The sequence below is a fragment of the Scylla paramamosain genome, chromosome 8 (genome assembly GCF_035594125.1).
Source record: "Scylla paramamosain isolate STU-SP2022 chromosome 8, ASM3559412v1, whole genome shotgun sequence".
Lineage (NCBI taxonomy): Eukaryota > Metazoa > Arthropoda > Malacostraca > Decapoda > Portunidae > Scylla > Scylla paramamosain.
Window position 1 is genome coordinate 27,153,897 of NC_087158.1, and position 20,037 is coordinate 27,173,933.

The 20,037-nt window shown below is 42.8% G+C and overlaps 2 protein-coding genes and 1 long non-coding RNA gene across 7 annotated transcripts; 2 read left to right on the forward strand and 1 right to left on the reverse strand.

Moving 5' to 3' along the window:
* Positions 1-23: 23 nt before the first annotated feature.
* LOC135103067 (uncharacterized) lies at positions 24-2,172 on the reverse strand. Of its 2 annotated transcripts, none has more exons than XM_064009020.1 (4): positions 2,022-2,172; positions 1,804-1,912; positions 1,046-1,175; positions 24-916 (listed from the first exon to the last, which is right to left on the reverse strand). In XM_064009020.1, the coding sequence occupies exons 2-4, from the start codon at positions 1,896-1,898 to the stop codon at positions 149-151; spliced, it is 993 nt and encodes a 330-aa protein (XP_063865090.1). In that variant the 5' UTR covers positions 1,899-1,912; positions 2,022-2,172; the 3' UTR covers positions 24-148. The 2 variants fall into 2 exon arrangements, with proteins under 2 accessions (XP_063865090.1, XP_063865092.1); XM_064009022.1 differs by having other exon boundaries at positions 1,804-1,936; positions 2,022-2,134.
* A 2,212-nt stretch (positions 2,173-4,384) lies between these two features.
* LOC135103068 (uncharacterized) lies at positions 4,385-12,238 on the forward strand. Of its 4 annotated transcripts, none has more exons than XM_064009023.1 (4): positions 4,385-4,579; positions 10,282-10,387; positions 11,125-11,268; positions 11,643-12,238. In XM_064009023.1, exons 2-4 carry the CDS (start codon positions 10,303-10,305, stop codon positions 11,840-11,842), a joined length of 429 nt encoding a protein of 142 aa, XP_063865093.1. In that variant the 5' UTR covers positions 4,385-4,579; positions 10,282-10,302; the 3' UTR covers positions 11,843-12,238. The 4 variants fall into 4 exon arrangements, with proteins under 4 accessions (XP_063865093.1, XP_063865096.1, XP_063865094.1 ...); XM_064009026.1 differs by lacking the exon at positions 4,385-4,579 and adding an exon at positions 7,852-8,088; XM_064009024.1 differs by lacking the exon at positions 4,385-4,579 and adding an exon at positions 8,121-8,232.
* A 4,890-nt stretch (positions 12,239-17,128) lies between these two features.
* LOC135102606 (uncharacterized) lies at positions 17,129-19,362 on the forward strand. The gene is made up of 3 exons (XR_010269700.1): positions 17,129-17,708; positions 17,922-18,191; positions 18,303-19,362. It is a non-coding gene; the product is annotated as an uncharacterized LOC135102606 (long non-coding RNA).
* The last annotated feature ends 675 nt before the right edge of the window (positions 19,363-20,037 follow it).

The following is a 20,037-nucleotide window of genomic DNA, read 5'->3' on the forward strand; positions in this document are numbered from 1 at the left end:
GGCTTTTGACAAATTTGAAAAACTTTTCTGTTTGCTATCTTTATTCGCTTTTGCCATCTTTGGTCACCAGTAATTGTTGCATTTAACCTAATTAATTCTTTACGTTACTTTCGTTTCACTCTACTGCACGCAGTGTGTGCGTGCGCATTCAACAAACAAACGGGGGAACCTCTGCTGAGTACCCAACCACCAACCTAGTGATGTTGAGACAACTCTCGCTGGACAGCAGATCATCAAATTTTTTATTTAACAGCTGGAGGTCGCGTTGGCACGGCTTGTGTAGGAGAAACACGTACAACTGATCGGGACACCTGGACAGTTTGCTGTTTTTTGGGGCTCGGGCGCGTTGCTGCTCCTTGAAGGACGCCATCATGTGCGTGAAGCTGTGGTCAATAAGGGGCACGAGCCAGTTACTAAGCCTGTCTGGGTCCGTCTGAATATTGTCGCATGTTTTGCGGCAAAATTCATTGACATACTTTTTGAAGTGAACAGAGTCTTTAAAGTTTTTCTGGTTTTCCTTCTTATGAAACATCTTGTTCATGGAGATAATTTCTTCTCTGTAATTGTTTCTTTCATAGGGTACGAGGTAAAGAGGAGTTGCCAAGGCATAATTTGGCCACTTGGGTGTCCTAAAAAGTCTCCCCCGGAAATTCAGTTTTTTAAAAAGTCTCCTAAAAAAATTTGTTTTTTTAAGGGCTTGATTGAGTAGTGGCCACATAGGAAGCCCATGTCGGTACCAGTGGTAGAAAATCTTCGCTTTAGCATCATCCTCCTCTTTCCCTGGGGCCAAGGCTACTTCCTCGTCCACCCGCCAGTCACTGTCGTCCACCACGTTCTTGGCATCTCCCCCCTGCCAATACACCGTTGCTCTGAAGGCGTCGCGGTGGAGATTCAAGACGGCAAACTGTTCCCCGCCCTGGAATACAAAGCCGGGGATCAGTGAAGGAGAACATGGACTGTTAAGTGTTAGAGTCAACCCTGAATCCCTAAGTGTTTACTGTTTGAGGCGACAAGCCCATGACGCTCACGCACCGTCAGTACTCACCCTGGAGAGTCGCTGCTCCTGAACGACATGGCGCTGCCCAGTCTCGCACAACTCCTTCAGTACCTTCTTCAGTACCTTCTCAACTACCTGATGATCTTCTCCAGTGACAAACTCGATCCTCGAGCACACACTGCAAAACCACACCAGCATGTTAATGTAAGCTTCGGCACAAATAACCAGTAGTGTGTGCTACAAGAGTAGTGTTGATAAACCTAAAAATATTCCTCTCCTAGGGCATGGAAAATGTCTTTATCCACGTCTCTTGGGCAAATAATGAATATTTTGTGAATCCTGAAAAGCGTCCATCACGATGTGTTATGTAAGGAGTCGTGTCCATTTCTCTAGCGCCATTTTGGTTATATATATATATATATATATATATATATATATATATATATATATATATATATATATATATATATATATATATATATATATATATATATATATATATATATATATATATATATATATATATATATATATATATATATATATATTAATTTTTTCTATATGAAACTGATTACTATGTCGTCGTCCTCTGTCAATCTCTTTGTTACTCTTCATCCAGAAAACACGCCATATCGGCTTCGCGGTGTGCGTATTTTCCCAATTTCTCAGTATTAGAAAGGAAAAAGACCAGAAGTGAGGGAAGAAAAAATGTTTGCATGGCATTTAAATATTCCATATCCAGAGTCAGTGAACAAAACTACAATATTCTTCAGCCTTATTTTGGAAAACAGAGATAAGGCCCTTACTCGTGCGATGCCCTGAGCGACTGGCCATGAGCAGCGTTGATGGCAGTCACCACGCTAGCAAGCAGTCCCGCTGCCATTACCGCCACCACCCCCATCACGCTGCAGTCACCTGTACACGTGATACAAACACGTCCTAATAGGGATTCAAGAAGTCTGCAAACATCATACAATATAATTTATCGACACGTCCCTCACACTCACTCTCCCACTTCTCCTACCTTCAGTACCGTCGTCTGTCTCTCACACTGGCCTCACTGTTCCTTACTGCCGCGGTCTGCCTGGCGTCACCTCCCACTCCTCCGTCTCGTCTCAGACTCGTCATTCTCAGGTTCCACCCTGGAGTTATAAGCCGTGTGTTCTTCCTCCGGATCCAGATATCGCCCGCCCTCCCAGCGCCTGTGCTCGATAATGCGACACACAGCGAACGGCACCGTGCCATAATGAATACAAACTAGTAGCACTTATCCGGTTATCTTTGTAAGCTTACTCTTTATTTCACGCAAGCCCTACGCATTACCTTCAAGGAACAGCGCACGAGACATCTTAGGTAACAAACGAGAGAAAATAAATCGCAGCCTTTAAAAGTCTGTTTGTCTCGACAGGTGAAGGTGACATGACAGGCCTTCCCCCATCGATCCTGGTCCTCGGTATCGCGTCCATCTCCGGGTGTTGAGGTGATGAACGCTCAGGCACCTTCCACATCTGTCCTGTACCTGCCGTGTTGCTTATCTCATTCGTTACTTCTTTCTTACTTCTTCCTTCATTTCTTCCTTTCTCCATTCTTATTGTCTCGTATTCTTCCGTTTTTCGTGTTTCATCTCTTCTTGGTTTTTCTTGGTTACGGCGCGGCCACTGAGGCGTGCTTCCATTCTCTTGGGGGTCGTAGACAGTTAACTTTGCCACGAAATGTTTTCCAGGCTGCTGTCAAATAGGGTATCAACATTTTGTTTCTCCATAGTATGTCGTCTCTCCTCCAAATTGCCATGGGAGTGAAAGGTCGTACCAATATCGCTCACCTCACGGCCTCCCTCATGGTCGTCTTCAGGGCCACGCTAAATTTTTTTTCTTGCCATGCATTTCATACCAAAGAAGACAAAAGGACGCTAGACAAGCTATAAGAAGCCGACAGTCCTACACGTGGCAGACCCTGTGCACACAAAAAGAGAAGTCGGTGTTTACAGCATAGAAATGATAATGGATGATATTCTTCCCATATATTCCTGCAGTAAATCCGTGTGTGAGCTTTTCTTATGGTCTGTGTGTGTGTGTGTGTGTGTGTTATTGATATGGTTGTCACTGGCAGAAAATAAAAACAAATAACAGGAAGCTCCGCTGACGCCACCTGACTATCTGTAGGTATTGTTTTGTGGGACGCTGAGGGAGGAGGAGAGGCACGCCTAGGTTGTTGTAAGGGGGAGGGGAGAGGAGGGGCACGTCTAGCCTGTGGTGAAGGAGAGGAGAGGGGAGAGGAGGGGCACGTCTAGCTTGTGGTGAAGGAGAGGGGGAGGGGAGAGGAGGGGCACGTCTAGCTTGTGGTGAAGGAGAGGGGGAGGTGGGAAGAGGGGCACGTCTAGTTTGTGGTGAAGGGGAGGGGAAGGAGAGAGAAGGGGTCCCAATATGTAAGGCACTGTACTTTATACTCATGCTGGTCAGAGGTTCAGTCCCAAGCTATGGTCTCTCATGGGTAAAGATTTCTCTCTCCTTCAGATCAGTTTCTCAAGTGTTTCTATGGAGTACTCAGGAGACTATTATAATTACAGATCTTTTTGATTTTTGCCGGCAAGCAGTCATAAGGTGCTGCGTTTTAGAGTAAGACCAATATATCTGAAAAGGGAAGACCATTGAGAAAAGACAGAAGAGGAAAAGAGAGGAACATAATATCAGTGGCAGATATGGAAGAGAGGTGAAAAAAGATCAGGAGGTAAAGAAAAGGAGGGAAGGAGTGAAGAGGAAGTGAACAAAAGGAGGAAAGTCATGAAGTGAAGAGTAAAGTGACTGGAGTGAAAGAAAAAAAAACGCAAGGAAATTATTTGTAGAGATTTTTTCATTTGTTTGGCTCATCATTTGGTTAAAACTAGATAAGCTTGTCGAGAGTAACCGAGATGAAGAATAAAGGAAAGAGAAGAGGGAGAAGAAAGTAGGATAGATAAATAAATGAGGAGAGGAAGAGGCGAAAAGGAGAGAAATGGATCAGTAGGAGAGAAAAGGTGAAGAGAGTAATAAAAACAATGCAAGATGGAGAGAAGAAAAGGGAGGAGAGGAAAGAAATAAATCAGTGCAAGTGGAGAGAAGAAAAAAGGAAAAGAAAGGAGAAGAGAGAGAGAGAGAGAGAGAGAGAGAGAGAGAGAGAGAGAGAGAGAGAGAGAGAGAGAGAGAGAGAGAGAGAGAGAGAGAGAGAAATAAACCAATGCAAGGTGAAGAGAAAAAGGAGAGAAAAGGAGAAGAGAGATAGAGAAATAAACCAGTGCAAGGTGGACAGGAGTAAAAGGAGAGAAAAGGTGAAGAGAGAAATAAACCAGAGGAAGCAAAAGAAGGAGAGAGAAAAAATGAAGAGAGAAATGGACCAGTGCAAAGTAAAGAGAAGAAGGGGGAGAGGAAATGTGAAGTTAGGTCACGGGTGGCGTTATCAGTGTGGTGAGTGCAGCCTTACAGTGCGTGCAGTCGCCGCGCCGCCGCTCTCCTTGTGTGTGCATGTACTTGGCACTCTCCTTCACGTTCCCATCTCTCGCCTGTACAGGACACGGGACTACTGCTTATTCACTGCTTCCCTTAACAGGTATTTTATCCCTTACGTAAACACTCTACATTAGGTGTGTGTGTACGTGTTTTGTTTTGTTTACGCTGAATGATGATAAATGGCAAGAATGATGACGATAATAATAATAATAATAATAATAATAATAATAATAATAAATAATAATAATAATAAAAGCGAGTGAATTTGAGAACGAACGAACGAGACTGACAGAAAAAGAGAGAGAGAGAGAGAGAGAGAGAGAGAGAGAGAGAGAGAGAGAGAGAGAGAGAGAGAGAGAGAGAGAGAGAGATTGCACAAACATCGTTAGCAGCGGTAAGTGTGACACATTTTCTTTATAGCAGCAATGTAAACACACACACACACACACACACACACACACGGGAAACGACCCTCCCTTCTGAGATAATTTTTTTCGCAAGTTCCCAGAATAAGCGATAATTCTTCCATAGGCTTGGTAAGCATTTCTCTTCTGCGCCCAGATCACCGAGACAACAGGAATTCAAAATTGAGGTCATCTGTTGAAATGAGAGGGAGTATTTACAGTAATGGGAGTTTTTGTCATTTGTTTAGTCACTTAAATAATTCATACGACTAACATAAGAAGTTAGATTTTTCTTTCTCTCGACAATTTTTTTTTTTTCTACGTCAGTAAACGATCAATACTTTTAGCAGCTTTCTTCCGCCCTCATTAGCTTCTTTCACTCTTGGTTCTCCTCTTTTTTTTCTTTTTTCAGGGAACGGCATGACAGCCTCTCTCTCTCTCTCTCTCTCTCTCTCTCTCTCTCTCTCTCTCTCTCTCTCTCTCTCTCTCTCTCTCTCTCTCTCTCTCTTCTTTTAATTCATTTTTTTGCTCTTGAACAATTTCTCTCATAAATAATAATAATAAAAACAGCAATATGGACAGTTTTTTTCGACAGTTTTAAGTTTAGAATGATTCATGAAAGCTGCTACGCCTCCCACAATGTGTAGAGCATAAGAAAATAATGGAAACGAAAGAAACCATCAGGCCTACACGTGGCAGTCCCTGTACGTGTATAGACCCTACTTATCAAATAAATCTTCACATATCACTCCACCATCCATGACAGTGGTGTAGTAATTATATTCTGCGTGGCCGGAGACTGGAGTAAGAATGCAGGTGAGGGTGGAGGGAGAACAAGGTGGAAAGACGACGGAGGAATGGGAGAAATGAAGCCCCTTAAGTGTTAACCATCTTCTAGGGCACTGGGTCATCTTTTTCGCTCCACCACCGCAGCCTAGGAATCACTCTTTCCCTCGACCCCTTCCCTCTCTCCCTCGTTCCTCATCTCAGCCCTGCCGAAATCATTACTGGCCCGTTAATCTTCTGCCCACATTATCCTTTCACCTTACGAATCCATGCGTTTGCGAAGTCCGTTTTCCATTTGTGGTGATTTAGTAATGAGGGAGTGAATGTTATTATTGTTGTTGTTGTTGTTGTTGATGATGATGTGTTGTGTTGTTACTACTACTACTACTACTACCGTATAAAAATAATAATAATAACAGTAACGATGTCCCTTACTCCATTTGTTAAAAAAATAAGAATTCTTTCAGTTTTACCACACCAAGAGGTCATGCATACAGCTGGTGTGTGTGTGTGTGTGTGTGTGTGTGTGTGGTGGAGCTCGGGAGAAAGGAGAGCATTTTCTTACCATCACTCACTTCCACACGACACTTGTCACCATACACCACGTGGCCACTGTCCTGGGATCGACGAGCGCCTTGGGTCTTAATTATGTGTGTGTGTGTGTGTGTGTGTGTGTGTGGTGGGCGGAGTCGCGGAGATGAAGTGTCCTTCTTGTAAAGTTGTGATTTATTCCTTCCTCTCCCTCATGGTGTTATGTGGGAATTCTCTCTCTCTCTCTCTCTCTCTCTCTCTCTCTCTCTCTCTCTCTCTCTCTCTCTCTCTCTCTCTCTCTCTCTTATCATGTTGTATCCAGGAAGTAAGCACACGAACTGCCAACAGCATACCATAGAAAAATAGAATGTACAGATAAGAAAAGATAACACACACACACACACACACACACACACACACATTAAGAAGGCACCACAACTAACCTCACCAACCTTAGAAAACCCACAAGACCAGAATGGACCGCTGCACCATCCAGTAACTCACTTCACACTACGTACATTACCCATAACTTACTGAGACCTCTATCCAGAAACGTTTTGCTCTCACCACGTCTATTCTGAAAGGTCACAGAGATGATTGGCTGGGGTTATAAGAGTGTTTGTTCTGTTGAAAATATAGAAGACTCGTTAATCTGTCACTGAAACCATAAAAACATCCTTAAAAACCCGTGTATCCTCAACTAGAGCCTTTTGAATGTAATGGACATGCTATGCAGGAGCGTTTTAGAATATAGTCTTCCTGTAGTCTTGCATAATGTAGGGGGCCGTTCATTCCTAGGCAGCCAGTAGCGGGGATAGGAATAAAGGATGAAAACGAGAGAAAAAGAAGGAAAACAGATAAAACATGGACGGAAAATAAATAACTCTAGTAAGACAGTCGAGAGAGAAGGATGACAAGTAAAACCGAGAAAAAGAAAAGAAAGTAAGGAAGAGGTCATGTTGCAAACGAGCGGTGTTGAGTAGAGGGAAGGCACTGGTAGAGTTTATGACCGCCATGTGATGAGTGTGTTGGTTGTGTTGCGGGTGATAGTGGGAGAAGGGGTGAGTGGTCGGAAAACCAGGGAGGGGGACGGACTGGTAGCTTAGGGCGCTCACCCGTTGCAGGCAGGCTAGGAAAGTAATGTATGGCGTTGTTTTGCTTCCTGTGTTCACCGTCTGTATGTGTGTGTGTGTGTGTGTGTGTGTTCTTATCATCTTCGTTATCCGTCTTGATGTTGTTGCTGTTGTTTTTCTTTTTGTCTCTCATTCGGTCTTCTCTTTTTTAATGCAGTTTCCCCATTTCCTTATAAGTTCCTCTCTCTCTCTCTCTCTCTCTCTCTCTCTCTCTCTCTCTCTCTCTCTCTCTCTCTCTCTCTCTCTCTTAAATTTAATAACCTCTCCTCCCCGCTCTTATCCTTCCCCTCTTAAATCTCCTCAAACCACCGCGGCGACAGAACGAAGCAGTAATAAAGTTTGCAAAATTAACAAAATATGCTGAATCGGCTGTTTTGTTCCCGTACATCAGCTGCGGTGCCTCTGAGTCAGCTGCTGATGAGATACCGAAACACTTGTTTAATATCCTCTTAAAATTATATTTCAACTCTAACCATATATATATTTTTCCGATAACAAGGCACTCGAAATGCACAGTCTTCTTCTCTCTGTAGCCTGAAGTAGTCCTGGTTTACAAGTCCACTAATCTTCATCACTCACTCCCTGTCCCTTTTCTCAGCCACGCACCAATTCTCCCCCACATAACCAGACACTACCTGCCTACAACAGCACAAACAAACATCACAACTCACCACAACTCCACTTTTAACCAGTCTGTCATTCCAAAATCCTTCTAACAATAACCACCAAGAGGAAGACTTGTTTTGATATCCGCTGTAAGTTCCTCGCCGACTCCCATTTGCCAAGGAGCTGGTATATACTGTACGAGCTAAGTATAGTATATCTCTTGTCCCGTGCGGCGCCACCAGCCTTCATCTGTCTTGACTTGCGGCGTGCTGGTCCTCCCTGCTGTTGACGAGGTATTTGCCTTCGTAGCACAAGAGAAAGTCAAGACCTGGCTTAGGAACATATTCTGAAACACTTCTGTGCTGCATCTTCACTATATTCAAAAGGCTCTAGTCTAGTTGAAGTGATGTGTTTTTTTTAAGGGTGTTTTTACGGTTCTAGTGACAGATTAATAAGATTTCTCCATTATTAACAGAAGAAACACTCTTGAGAACCCAGCTAATAACTTGTCGTCTTTGAAAATAGTCGTGGTGTGAGAGCAGAACGTTTCAGAATACATACCTTAGTGAGAACTAATGTCTCTTTTTCGATAGCCCTGTATACCTGTGAAATAAGATAATGGAGGGATGAATGATTAATGTGAGAGTGACGAAGACAAATCTTTACCATCTTTAGGCCTCCATGATGCTGCTTAAATGTTGCAGACACACACACACACACACACACACAGAGAGATAGAGAGAGAGAGAGAGAGAGAGAGAGAGAGAGAGAGAGAGAGAGAGAGAGAGAGAGAGAGAGAGAGAGAGAGAGAGAGATAAGGATCATATTTCTCAAGCCCACGAAAACAGTTCCTTCACTTAATTCTATTGTGCTTGTGTTTGCAGTTTGGGAAGCCAATCAAGATAAGTAATGCATCGTGGGGACGTAAAGCCTGAGATATAACAGCGTGACCTGGGGGGAGACGCGTCTTTTCTCGGGGGTTGGGGAGGTGGGTGCAGTGAATGGCTGGAGAAGGAGAAGATTTTCGTATCTTTTGTATCACGGAATGGGAATCGTGACAGGAGGGTAGAGGAGAGGGACGCTTTAGGTAAGGAGGGAAGAGAGAGGCGTGGGGAGGTTGGCGGTTAAGAAACAAGAAAATTATTAGGGTCACAACAGTCTTTTGATAGAGAATCTTATAAGTGAAGCAGTGAGGTGAGGAGTGAAAATAGAGTATGGAACGGTGAAGTAAAGTGTAATGTACTACAGTGAAGTGAAGTGTGTGAAGTTCCAGAGTGAGAGAGAGAGAGAGAGAGAGAGAGAGAGAGAGAGAGGTAAGGAATCAGTACAATACATCTTGTCCACTAAGGAGAAGTCAGACGAGCGACAAACTCAATAACCATGTGTGCCGAGGTCGCTGCCGACTGCCCGAAGCCTCCCAAGTCCCGGCAAGGTGGTGAGGTGTAAAACTCAATACGCCCCACCGATCTCGTAGCCTTCAGCCCTCAAGGGAGTCAAGGCTCGGGATCGTCCTGTGTCATGTGGCCAGTGTGATGTGGGTCTGTGTAAAGGACAGTACTGTTTCGTATTGCTAGACTTTTCAGCACTTCGACTTTTAACATTTAACAGGCTCTTGTGTAAGTTATCAAGGTTTTCACTGGTGTTTTCGTGATTCTAAAGATAATTTTTCATGTAGCTTGTACCATCGGTGGGGAAAATAAGCAAGAATCTAATTAAACTTCCCTGTAGTTTTTGGAAATAGCTCTAATGAAAGCAGTGCGTTTAAGAATACTTTTAACAGCCCCTTGAATAAGTTGTCAGGGTTTTCACGGGTGTTTTCATGATTCTAGCGATAGTTTGCCGTGTAGTCTGTACCATCAGTGGGAAAAGCACATAAAATCCCGTTTGAGTCATTCCTGTCGTGTTTGGAAATAGTTCTAGTGAATGTTCAGTGCGTTTAACAACACAAGACAGTGGTGTGATGGGTGCAGTCTTGGGCAGAAGTTGAGTAGCCTCCTGTATTCACCGTTACTCTGTTTTGCGTCTTGGCATGTGTATATGTGTATTCATCTTCACTGCACATGGCAAATTGAAATGTTCTTTCTTTTATGATTACAACTGAATGGTACTTTGATGGTGATAGTACTGGCGCGGTGGTAATGGTGGTGGTATAATGAGTGCATGGTAGTGAATTCTTTAACTTTCCTCCTTATCGCTCCTGCTGTTCCTGTTTACCGTAACTATTTCTGTAATTTTTCGAGTGGCAATAGTGAACAACCGCTTAATTAAAGATGGCACAATTCTTTACATATACAATTCTTTAATACTGTCATTACTTACGCGAGGATTCATTTACATTTCAGTTTGGAAGGCGAGAGTTAGACATGGCCCTTTCACGACCTCTCCCTGATATCCTTTACCTCCCGTTCCTCCTCCTCCTCCTGCTGCTGCTGGCTCTGACCCATCAAGGTGAGTCTATTTGTCTGTCTGTGTGATTGGATTTGAAACAGCCCGAGAAAAAAAAAAAAAAGGATTTCATTTTTTTATATTCCTTTAAGAGTTCGTTTCTCCTTCCCCTTGATCCTCCACTCATTAGAGATATCGACAGCATTTCCTATCAACCTCTACTCTTCTCAGTCTATGTTCTATCATTCTCCAGCCTTTCTCTGCCTATCAGTTTCTCTTTTTTTTCAGCTTTTGCTCACTCCTCCTCTTTTCTCCCGTCCTCCACTTTTGAGTTTTTGAGAATTTCATTTGCTACAACACCTAGGACTATTAGTAAAAAGAAAAAAAAAATGCATGAATATTTCTCGTTTTTCTCTAGTTTTGAGACTGAAAATATGTAAATGAAAATATTAGGCCTCTATAGTAAACACAGAGAATACCCAATAGGTCATAAATATCTGTTATATAGGTGCTGAATGCCACACCCCAAACATGTGAGGCTCAATTTCTGTTCGAGTGTAATATGCTAATAAATACATAATGCTCTCATACTTTAACCTTATTTTAAATTCATTTTTTACATAACGCATAATTTCTCATAAAACATTTTTTTTTTTTCACGGAGCCTTCTAATGCACACTGGCCATGTCGTGTACCCCTCCATGTACCCCATTGTTTCTAAGTACCCTTCGAAAAAAATCGTGCACCTAGGATGACTTTAACTGCTTCACACAACACTACCAGCCCTTGACTCCCTCCAGCATGCGGCATCCGGTGCGTGCAGTGCGAGGCAGAGGGGCGCGAGGACGAGTGTTTCGTTAAGCCGCCGCCGCCCATCGAGTGTGGCAGAGGCATGAGTGTGTGTCTCACTATCCACACCTACACGCCAGTCAGGGAAGACTCGCGTGAGTGGTAGTGATAGGGATGGTGGTGGTGGTAATAGAAGTAGTAGTAGAAGTAGTAGTAGTGGTAGTGGTAGTAGTAGTAGTAGTAGAGGTGTGTTTGAGTGTGCGTATGTGTGTAAAGAACATGTTTTTTTTTTTTTCTTTATACCATTCTTATCGGTCCCCTCCGACGCGCAGGAGAGCACTATGCGTACAAAACTAACAGACTGAAGTATCTATCCTAACATCGGTTGCTTAATGCGCGAAACAAGTACACACACACACACACACACACACACACACACACACACACACACACACGTATCATCAACATAATGGTACTACGATCAGCAGATATGAGTGGAGTAAGATTATCATGGCTGTGAATTTCACAGGTAAGATGCTGTCACTTGTCCGCACATGCGCCCCGACTGACATGGGGTGGGACTGTGAGAGAGGCAGGACGAAGGGCGGCCAGCAGATGGAGGTATGCCACGATACCTGTACCTGGGACGGATGCAACCACGCCCCCTCCACCGTTGCCCCCGCCCTGGTGGTGACGGCAGCTCTTCTCACCAATGTGCTTCTTCTCTGATCTTTCTCTCATATTCCTCTCAGCTCACAACCACGGATGTCTGCGGGATCTGGTGGTTTCATTCCCTCCGTCGCTCTCTTTCTTCCTCAGTTCCGGTGCCTTGGAATTATGTGAACTTCGTGAAGGCCACTGAGGAGGAAGGCGCTTGTCACGTAATGAAGCGTCAGACGAAGCGCTAAAAACTCTGTGATGTTTATTTAGCATTGCTTCGATAGGCTGTGTATGCGTGCTTGTGTGTTTTTTGCACAGATGTGTATCCTGTCCTGTGTCGACTTAGATTCTTGTGTTAAGTGTTTTGTATGAATGTTTCGTTTAACCAAAGTATGCATTCTAGTCACTGTAATTTATGTATGTAGTTAATATGTCTTTCATGCTTGAATAAAGATACAAATTTTCAACCAAATTTCTCTCCGGGAAAGGGGACGTGGTTGAGCGAGTGCGGTGCGGCGGGGCTCAGGTCTTAGCACCAAACCGCTGCATCGAGCTGCCGAATCTTGGAATGTAGTTGACCTTCTTGTTGGTTCGTTGTAGATTCAGTGCTATTTGGTTTTGGGAGCTCATTGCCTTGTATCTTTATGCGAACTATATATAACATTAATATAATACCCGGATCAGTCACAGCGGCATGTGAAATATTGTTGTATAGATTTATTTCTTGGAGTGCTCTGACAACACTACTGACAGAAAAGTCGTTTATAACCATGTTTCACCCCCTTGCCGCCTTGCTCAGACGTGATGAGTGGCAAGGAAGATCAGTGCCAAGGAATCTAGTGAAATAAGTTACTACCATGTTTACATTACGCCAGGAAGGATGACGGTAAGGTTTGCGTGTGGCGGTGGAGCGCAGCTAGAGGGTGGTGCATGTAAGTACAATAAGAGATAAGGGTTATATGCATACATAGTCGGGAAGGATAATGATAGTAATATTATACTTCTTTTTTATTCATAAAATGGAAGACAATATACCATTCCTGGCTATATATTACAAGAACAGAAAAAAAAAAGAAAACTTTTATCCGCAGTAGTGAAGTTAGTACACTTACACAGGTGCAACATCACATTATATTTTCTTTTTATTATACTCATGTTTCAGTTTTCTTCTTATACTGGCTTTCTTGAAAAACAAAAACATTGAAAATACATCTCCCAGATGCTGATTAATTTTGGTGGCGAGGGGCGTGCAGGAGCCGTCACGTCTTCGCATCTTCTTCACCCGCAGTCTTTCCTTCAAGGCAGCCACTCGTCGCGCCCAGGCCACTCGCGCGGGGCCGACAGTGGGCGGCGACATATCCATCTCAGCCACGTCTAACATCAGCTCTGCAAACAGGATGCCACTGTCGTCGCGATCAACCATCATAGGGCCCGTGGCGCCGCTCAGTATTTCCCGGTAGTCCCACCACCATTCCGGGCGTGTCCTGACTACTTCATCCTTATTCGTATCTTCGTAAATTTCCGTCTCCGTGCTTCTTGTTTCCTCAATGTTAATTTTGTCAGTTTTCCTCTTCTCTCTGCACCCTTCCTTTGTCCACTTTATCTCCTCGCTTGAATGAAATGTTGGACCAGGTGACCGGCGACCCATGGCACTGCTGCTGCTACTGCTGTTCACCTGTTCCTCGTCCATGGTGGGGTAGTCGTCACTCCAGATTCAGTAGTAATGTTTTTCTAGGGTAAGGGCTACAGTCTCTCCAGGGCTGGGACGTACAGTCTCTCCAGGGCTGGAACACTCGGGCTAGAATCATTGATGTCGACTACTCAAGGTGTAGAGATAGCCTATAAGTGGTCTTCAGGGTAGGGACGTACATACAGTCTCACAGTACAATACACTTGTCGGTGGCTGGTAAGCTGTTGTTCTTCAGGATTAACTCGAGAGGATTTCACGGTCTACCAGAAATTTTACAAAAATATCCTGACTATAGTTCGCTCTCCGCCTCCAAGCTTCCAACCACGCAATACGCAACTCGCCCATTCATAGGCAGAGAGAGAGAGAGAGAGAATTTTATTATAGGTTATCTTCTTTATCTTCTTTTAAACTGTAATTTTTTTTCTAATACTAGTGTGTAGAGTCGCTTGGTGAAATTGTCTCCTGTTTCCTCTCTGAGAAGGGAATGCTCAGATGTGTAGTCAAGAGCAGCCTACTTTTCTTTCTTGTGGCACATTCCCTGTCGCCGTGCCAGGTCCTGCTTTATGCTTCCTTGGATGCCACCCACATGCTTGTTCTCTCACTTTTCATGGCACTCGTCAGGTATTCCATGACTACATAGACTCTTGTTCTAAAGATTATGGTAACGCACGAATATCAGTCACCAAAAGATGCCTGTCAGTTCATACAACAAGACAACTCTCGACCTAACTCTTCCTTACCACCTGGCTCATGATTCTGACCTACACATTATTTTTTTTTTTCCGTCATTCAAACAATCATGCTTTATTTCATCGTAATGCTGTGATATGCACGAAATTTTAACTTACAGCAATCTACCCCGAGCATTTCACTAGCCTAGCCTCGCCCAGGTCACCCGTCACCCTTCACCACTGGACACCCGTAGCGGTACACACCTTGTATGGACAGATGCGTAAATTGCACATAAAGTGCAACATTGTTGAACTATAAGTGTAAATTCAGCTATATTATTGCCTTCACGTGGGTGACCGTGGGTGACACGCACCCAACAGAGGTATGTGGCGAAGGTTTGGGGGAAGTCTTTGCAGCAAAATATAGATAATGATATATATAGTGAAATGAGAAAAGATATGTAAACGGGTATATTTAGTCAGTTCCATAATACTTTCAGTCATGCCAGAAAGATAGCACACAAGGAGGTAACTATGTACTTTTTATTTTTTTATTTTTCATTTTTTTAGTTTTATTACTTTATTTAGTACTATTTCTTTATTCATTGATTCATTTTATTACTTACCGATGTATTTACCTGATTATTTATCTGTTTACTTATTTTACGTATTTATCCATTCATTTATTTATTTTTTTGTTTCATTGCTTCGAAACAAGAACACCCAGGCAGAAAGAGAGCGCCAAGTGACCGACACAATGCTCCTCGGCACTTTACAACACCTCCTCTGCCTCAAACAGCCCAATTACTAGCTCTAGCCTCACCGTGGGGCCTCCACCCGCTGCTAACCCTGATCACATAGTGTAATCTCAAGCATATCCTTCCCTGGGACCTAAAATACAAACCCCACCTGTAAATTAAAGTGTTTGTAAATGCACCGATAACATTTCATTACGAAACTATATTTTTTTTCTTGTTTCTCTGATAAGACGCAATAATCTCAGTGTGGTCTGAGTGGAGGCTAGGAATCCCCCCTTGAACACCTTACCATTCTCATCTATTACTCTGATTTTTCTCTCTCAGATACATAAACATCATAACCTTTCTTCTTCATCACCATCTTCCTCTTCTTCCTATTAAAATCACTCCAGTAAACTAATGCAGCAATAGAGATGAGGGTTATTTCAACATTAGAGCTACAGTGAGGACTACTATACCCTCAGGAAGGAGGGGATGATGGGACAGAAGTGTTTTATTGCTTCGAAACCATAACGCTCGGACAGAGAGAGAGAGAGAGAGAGAGAGAGAGAGAGAGAGAGAGAGAGAGAGAGAGATGTATTAATATCATTCTTCAAGTGAAATATAAGCGTCCATATTTTGATAAGCATAACACCATCTCAGAGTTTCGGAGCTTCGACTCGTTCCCGCGTTGCCACGTCCACGCCTCTCGTGCTGCTCCCACCCGTAACCTGCGCCTCACTGATGGAATACTGATGGAATATCTGTACACTACAAGAAACTAAGGAACAAACAAAGAGCCAGTCGACGCTCTCCGGCCCTTTACTCTTGACTGTATATGCCTCTGACACACCGCCTCCATCTCGAGCAGCCCAACTATTCCCTTTAGCCTCATCCAGGACCACTACCCGCTGCTAACCCTGATAACATGGTGTAATCTAAAGCATATTCTTCTTTAGGACCTAGAATACAAACTCCACTTGTAAATTCAAGTTCGGAAATGCACCGATAACATTTTATTGCGAAACTGTATCATTTTTTCTTGTTTCTCTGATAAGACGCAATAATCTCAGTGTGATCTGGATGGAGGCTAAATCCCTCCTTTTGAACACCTTGAGAGGGGGTACGGGACAGAAGTGTTTCACTGCTTCGAAACCAGAACATTCGGAAGGAGAGAGAGAGAGAGAGAGAGATGTATTAATATCATTCTTCAAGTGATTTATAAGCGTCCATATATATATATATATATATATATATATATATATATATATATATATATATATATATATATATATATATATATATATATATATATATCACTGTCTCAGAGTTTCGGAGCTTCGACTCCTCCCCACGTGCCACGTCCACGCCTCTCCTGCTGCTTCCACCCGTAACCTGCGTCTCACTGATGGATTACTGGCTTTTATCTGTACACTATCCCAAGGTAGGGAAGTTACATAAAACCAGTCGTCGCTTCTCGGCCCTATACCCTTGCCTATATGCTTCTGACACCACCGCCTCCCTCTCTTACGGCCGAATTATCCCCTCTAGCCTCACCTAGGGCGTCCACCCTCTGCTAATCCTGGTAATATGGTGCAATATCAAACATATCCTTCTCTAGGACCTAAAATACAAACTCTATGTGTAATTTATACCAACTGAGTGTTTCTAAATGCAGCAATAAGGTTTGAATTCCATCTGTTTCATCTATTTCTCAAATTAGACGCAATAATCTCAGTGTGGGCTGGGTGGAGGCTAGTAACTCCCTCCCTCTCCCTTCATCACCTTACCATTATCACGTAATACCATGAATTTCTCTCAGCTAAGGATACATCATAATTTCCATATCACACCAACCAATTAATCTACTGTAATATTAAAGATGAGGGTTGTTTCAACATTTACAGAACTATAGGTATATTGAGGAGCAGATGGGAATGTGGAAGACCGAAGAGAGGGAGGTAGGTGGGGGGAAATGTGGCGTGACGGAGTTGGGGGAAAGTTGGGGAGAAAGGAAGGAAGGCAGTGATCTTAATGTGTAATATTTTTTTCTTGATATCACCAACCATTTTAACCAAACGTGCATGCATATAAATGAGACTTAATTTATTCTGGCTTTAAATCCGGATAAGTAAAAAAAATAAATAAATAAAAAAACGTACTAATTGGGAGATTTAAATGCATTACCTGTGTTTTCAGAACCTTTCCTATATTTCTTTTTACAGTAATTTTAAACACACATACATGCAGATAAATGGACTATATAATTTATCTGATCTTAAAAATGGATAAAATGCTCTAAGATTGAGATGTAAGTGTATTATAAGCATTAATAAACAGCGTTTGAGAATACGGAATTATGGGTAGGGGGCAAAAGTGGGGGACATAGAGTCAGCGTCCACCATTCCCAAGCTTCCACGTGTAAGCGTCCGTATCCGTGCCCGAAGTAGAAAGAACATGGCAAACAATCTTAATTTATCATCATACCTATAATTTCCGATTACTTAACACACACACACACGCACACACACACATTAGCAGACAATAAAGCTCGCAGGTTATGAACTAAAGCTGAGATAAAGACACAAGCCACGAGTCATGGGGTGTGATATCCAAAATAAAAGTTAACAGCTATGGATTCGGAGACCCACCACGTAGCTGTTGCTTGCCACGCGACTCGAGTCACGTAGACAGGGCATGGCAAAGAGACTGGTGACGGCCTGCGATGGGCATAGCTTGCGGCGCGTTAGTCATTGTGTGCGCTTTTATTTTCCGTGCGTGTCTGTGTGTGCGTAATTAATCAAGTCATCGGTCCTTTACCTCATCTCGTCATTACGGTAGGTACTCATGCTTGCAGTGAGGTAATGAGGGTTATAGTCGTTAATATAATAGCCTGGTGGGAGAATTTCAACACCAGGCCGGAGGTTATCTGGCTTGATCATTGTGTAGTGGCCTTCTTTAAAGACCGTGTGGTAGTTTAACTGAAATATACATCATTAAAACTATCGCTCAGGTAACAAATTGTATATTTTATTTATTTTTTTTTTCAGGTAAGTGCCCATACTTCATCGCTTCGCGGGACATCGCTGGAGCTCCTCTTCGAAACATAAGTACAAAACTGCGTTTCCTAGGCGGTAGGATGATAGGGCGTCAGGCTGCTAACCCTCTTCCCTTTCAGGTACACTAATTAATTAGATTATTCAATAGTGACGCCCCTGATAACGCAGCAAGGAGTAACGTCATGCAAAGGGAAGAAGTAATTATTGTCAGTGGCGAAGTGGTGCGGAGATGAACACCAGTGGAATACCGTATCAGAGAAGGTACAGTACATGACGGCTTGACTCATGGCTATACAATGCTAAGAATACTACTTGTTAAACCTAACATTAATTATCTGCCACAGTATACTAATTTGATGTAATCTTTTACAGGATTCTATTGATATTTGAAGGCGACAGAATTACCCGAGGAGGAGGTAATGCGTTTCGCCGCCGCAATGATGACACCCAATGTGCAAATTCAAGACGGGAGTTCAAGAAGAAAATCAGCTCAGTGGTTATGATGAAGCATATATTGAGGGAGGTGGGAAGCGCAAAGTAACCAGACGTCTCAAGGGGAGCAGTCACTGATGAAAGGTACGGAAAGCATGTAGTGTTTTTCGCCTTATTAAACTTAAACTTTTCCTTGCAGGTGTTAATGACTACTATTATTACAGGTGCTAATTAACCGTTTTCTTACAGGTGCTAATCAACTTTCCTTACAGATGCTAGTTGTTTTCTTACAGGTGTTAATCAAATTACCTTACAGGTGCTAATCAATTTTCCTTACAGGTGCTAATCAATTTTCCTTACAGGTGCTAATCAATTTTCCTTACAGGTGCTAATCAATTTTCCTTACAGGTGCTAATCAATTTTCCTTACAGGTGCTAATCAACTTTCTTTACAGGTGCTAATCAACTTTGCTTACAGGTGCTAATCAACTTTGCTTACAGGTGCTAATCAACTTTGCTTACAGGTGCTAATCAACTTTGCTTACAGGTGCTAATCAACTTTCTTTACAGGTGCTAATAACTTTGCTTACAGGTGCTAATCAACTTTCTTTACAGGTGCTAATCAACTTTGCTTACAGGTGCTAATCAACTTTCCTTACAGGTGCTAATAACTTTGCTTACAGGTGCTAATCAACTTTCTTTACAGGTGCTAATCAACTTTGCTTACAGGTGCTAATCAACTTTCTTTACAGGTGCTAATAACTTTGCTTACAGGTGCTAATCAACTTTCTTTACAGGTGCTAATCAACTTTCCTTACAGGTGCTAATCAATTTTCCTTACAGGTGCTTAACAACTTTTCTTACAGGTGCTTATCAACTTTCCTTACAGGTGCTAATTAGCTGCTTTCTTGGAGGTGTAAACTCATATTTGCGAGTGTAACAGGCATATAATGTGTTCACACTGAGGCCTAGCCTATACTCTGTTCTGGGAAGCTGTTCATGAGGTGCCATATCAGTGTTCATAAAGGGTCTCCTGCCTGGCTGCATCCTTTCCTCTTGCCTATAGTTTCTCTGTCAACAACCACGCTTGCTTCAATGTCATATGTTAGTGTGTTCTTTGTCATAACTCGTCTTGTGTAAGATTGGCTATTTTAGTTGTAACAGTTGTCCTCGAGTTTAGACAACCAATTACATGCTATTGAGTCAAATGGTACCAACAAAAAGTTACCTTGAACAAGAGATAAGTTAACGAACAAAGAAACACACCGTTGAGTTAAACGTTAGTTGCAGGGGAACTGTGAGTGAGTGAGGGAAGAATGCAGCTAGTCACGAGACGCGTTACAAAGGCTGCTTAGGCGTCAATCAATGGCGTACTGGAATAGAGTATAGCTGAACCAGGCAACAATGAGCAGCTGGCCACTGTGACACCCCCCCCTCTGAGGGGCTAGTACTCACTGCGGTGAGGGGGACCTGGAGCGTTCTTACCTGTTTACCTTCCCATGAGAACATTAGCTCATGCTACCGTTTTTATCCATAAAAGAGCAACAAAGTAAAGGAAATGCGTGCTTATGAACAAATTAAGGAAAAGTAAAAATACGGTGTGAGGGCGGGAAAAGGTTAATTAAAACAAGCTGATTACATATAGAAATAGGAGAAATAGCAGAAACGATGGTCAT

Excerpts from the sequence above, each read along its gene's own strand:
- LOC135103067 (XM_064009020.1), bottom strand. The coding sequence starts at position 1,898 with ATGGGGGTGGTGGCGGTAATGGCAGCGGGACTGCTTGCTAGCGTGGTG. Across the intron at positions 1,176-1,803 it reads TCGCTCAGGGCATCGCACGA|TGTGTGCTCGAGGATCGAGT; the intron begins GTAAGGGCCTTA and ends GTGGTTTTGCAG. Across the intron at positions 917-1,045 it reads AGGAGCAGCGACTCTCCAGG|GGCGGGGAACAGTTTGCCGT; the intron begins GTGAGTACTGAC and ends TTTGTATTCCAG.
- LOC135103068 (XM_064009023.1), top strand. The coding sequence starts at position 10,303 with ATGGCCCTTTCACGACCTCTCCCTGATATCCTTTACCTCCCGTTCCTC. Across the intron at positions 10,388-11,124 it reads GCTGGCTCTGACCCATCAAG|CATGCGGCATCCGGTGCGTG; the intron begins GTGAGTCTATTT and ends GACTCCCTCCAG. Across the intron at positions 11,269-11,642 it reads GCCAGTCAGGGAAGACTCGC|GTAAGATGCTGTCACTTGTC; the intron begins GTGAGTGGTAGT and ends TGAATTTCACAG.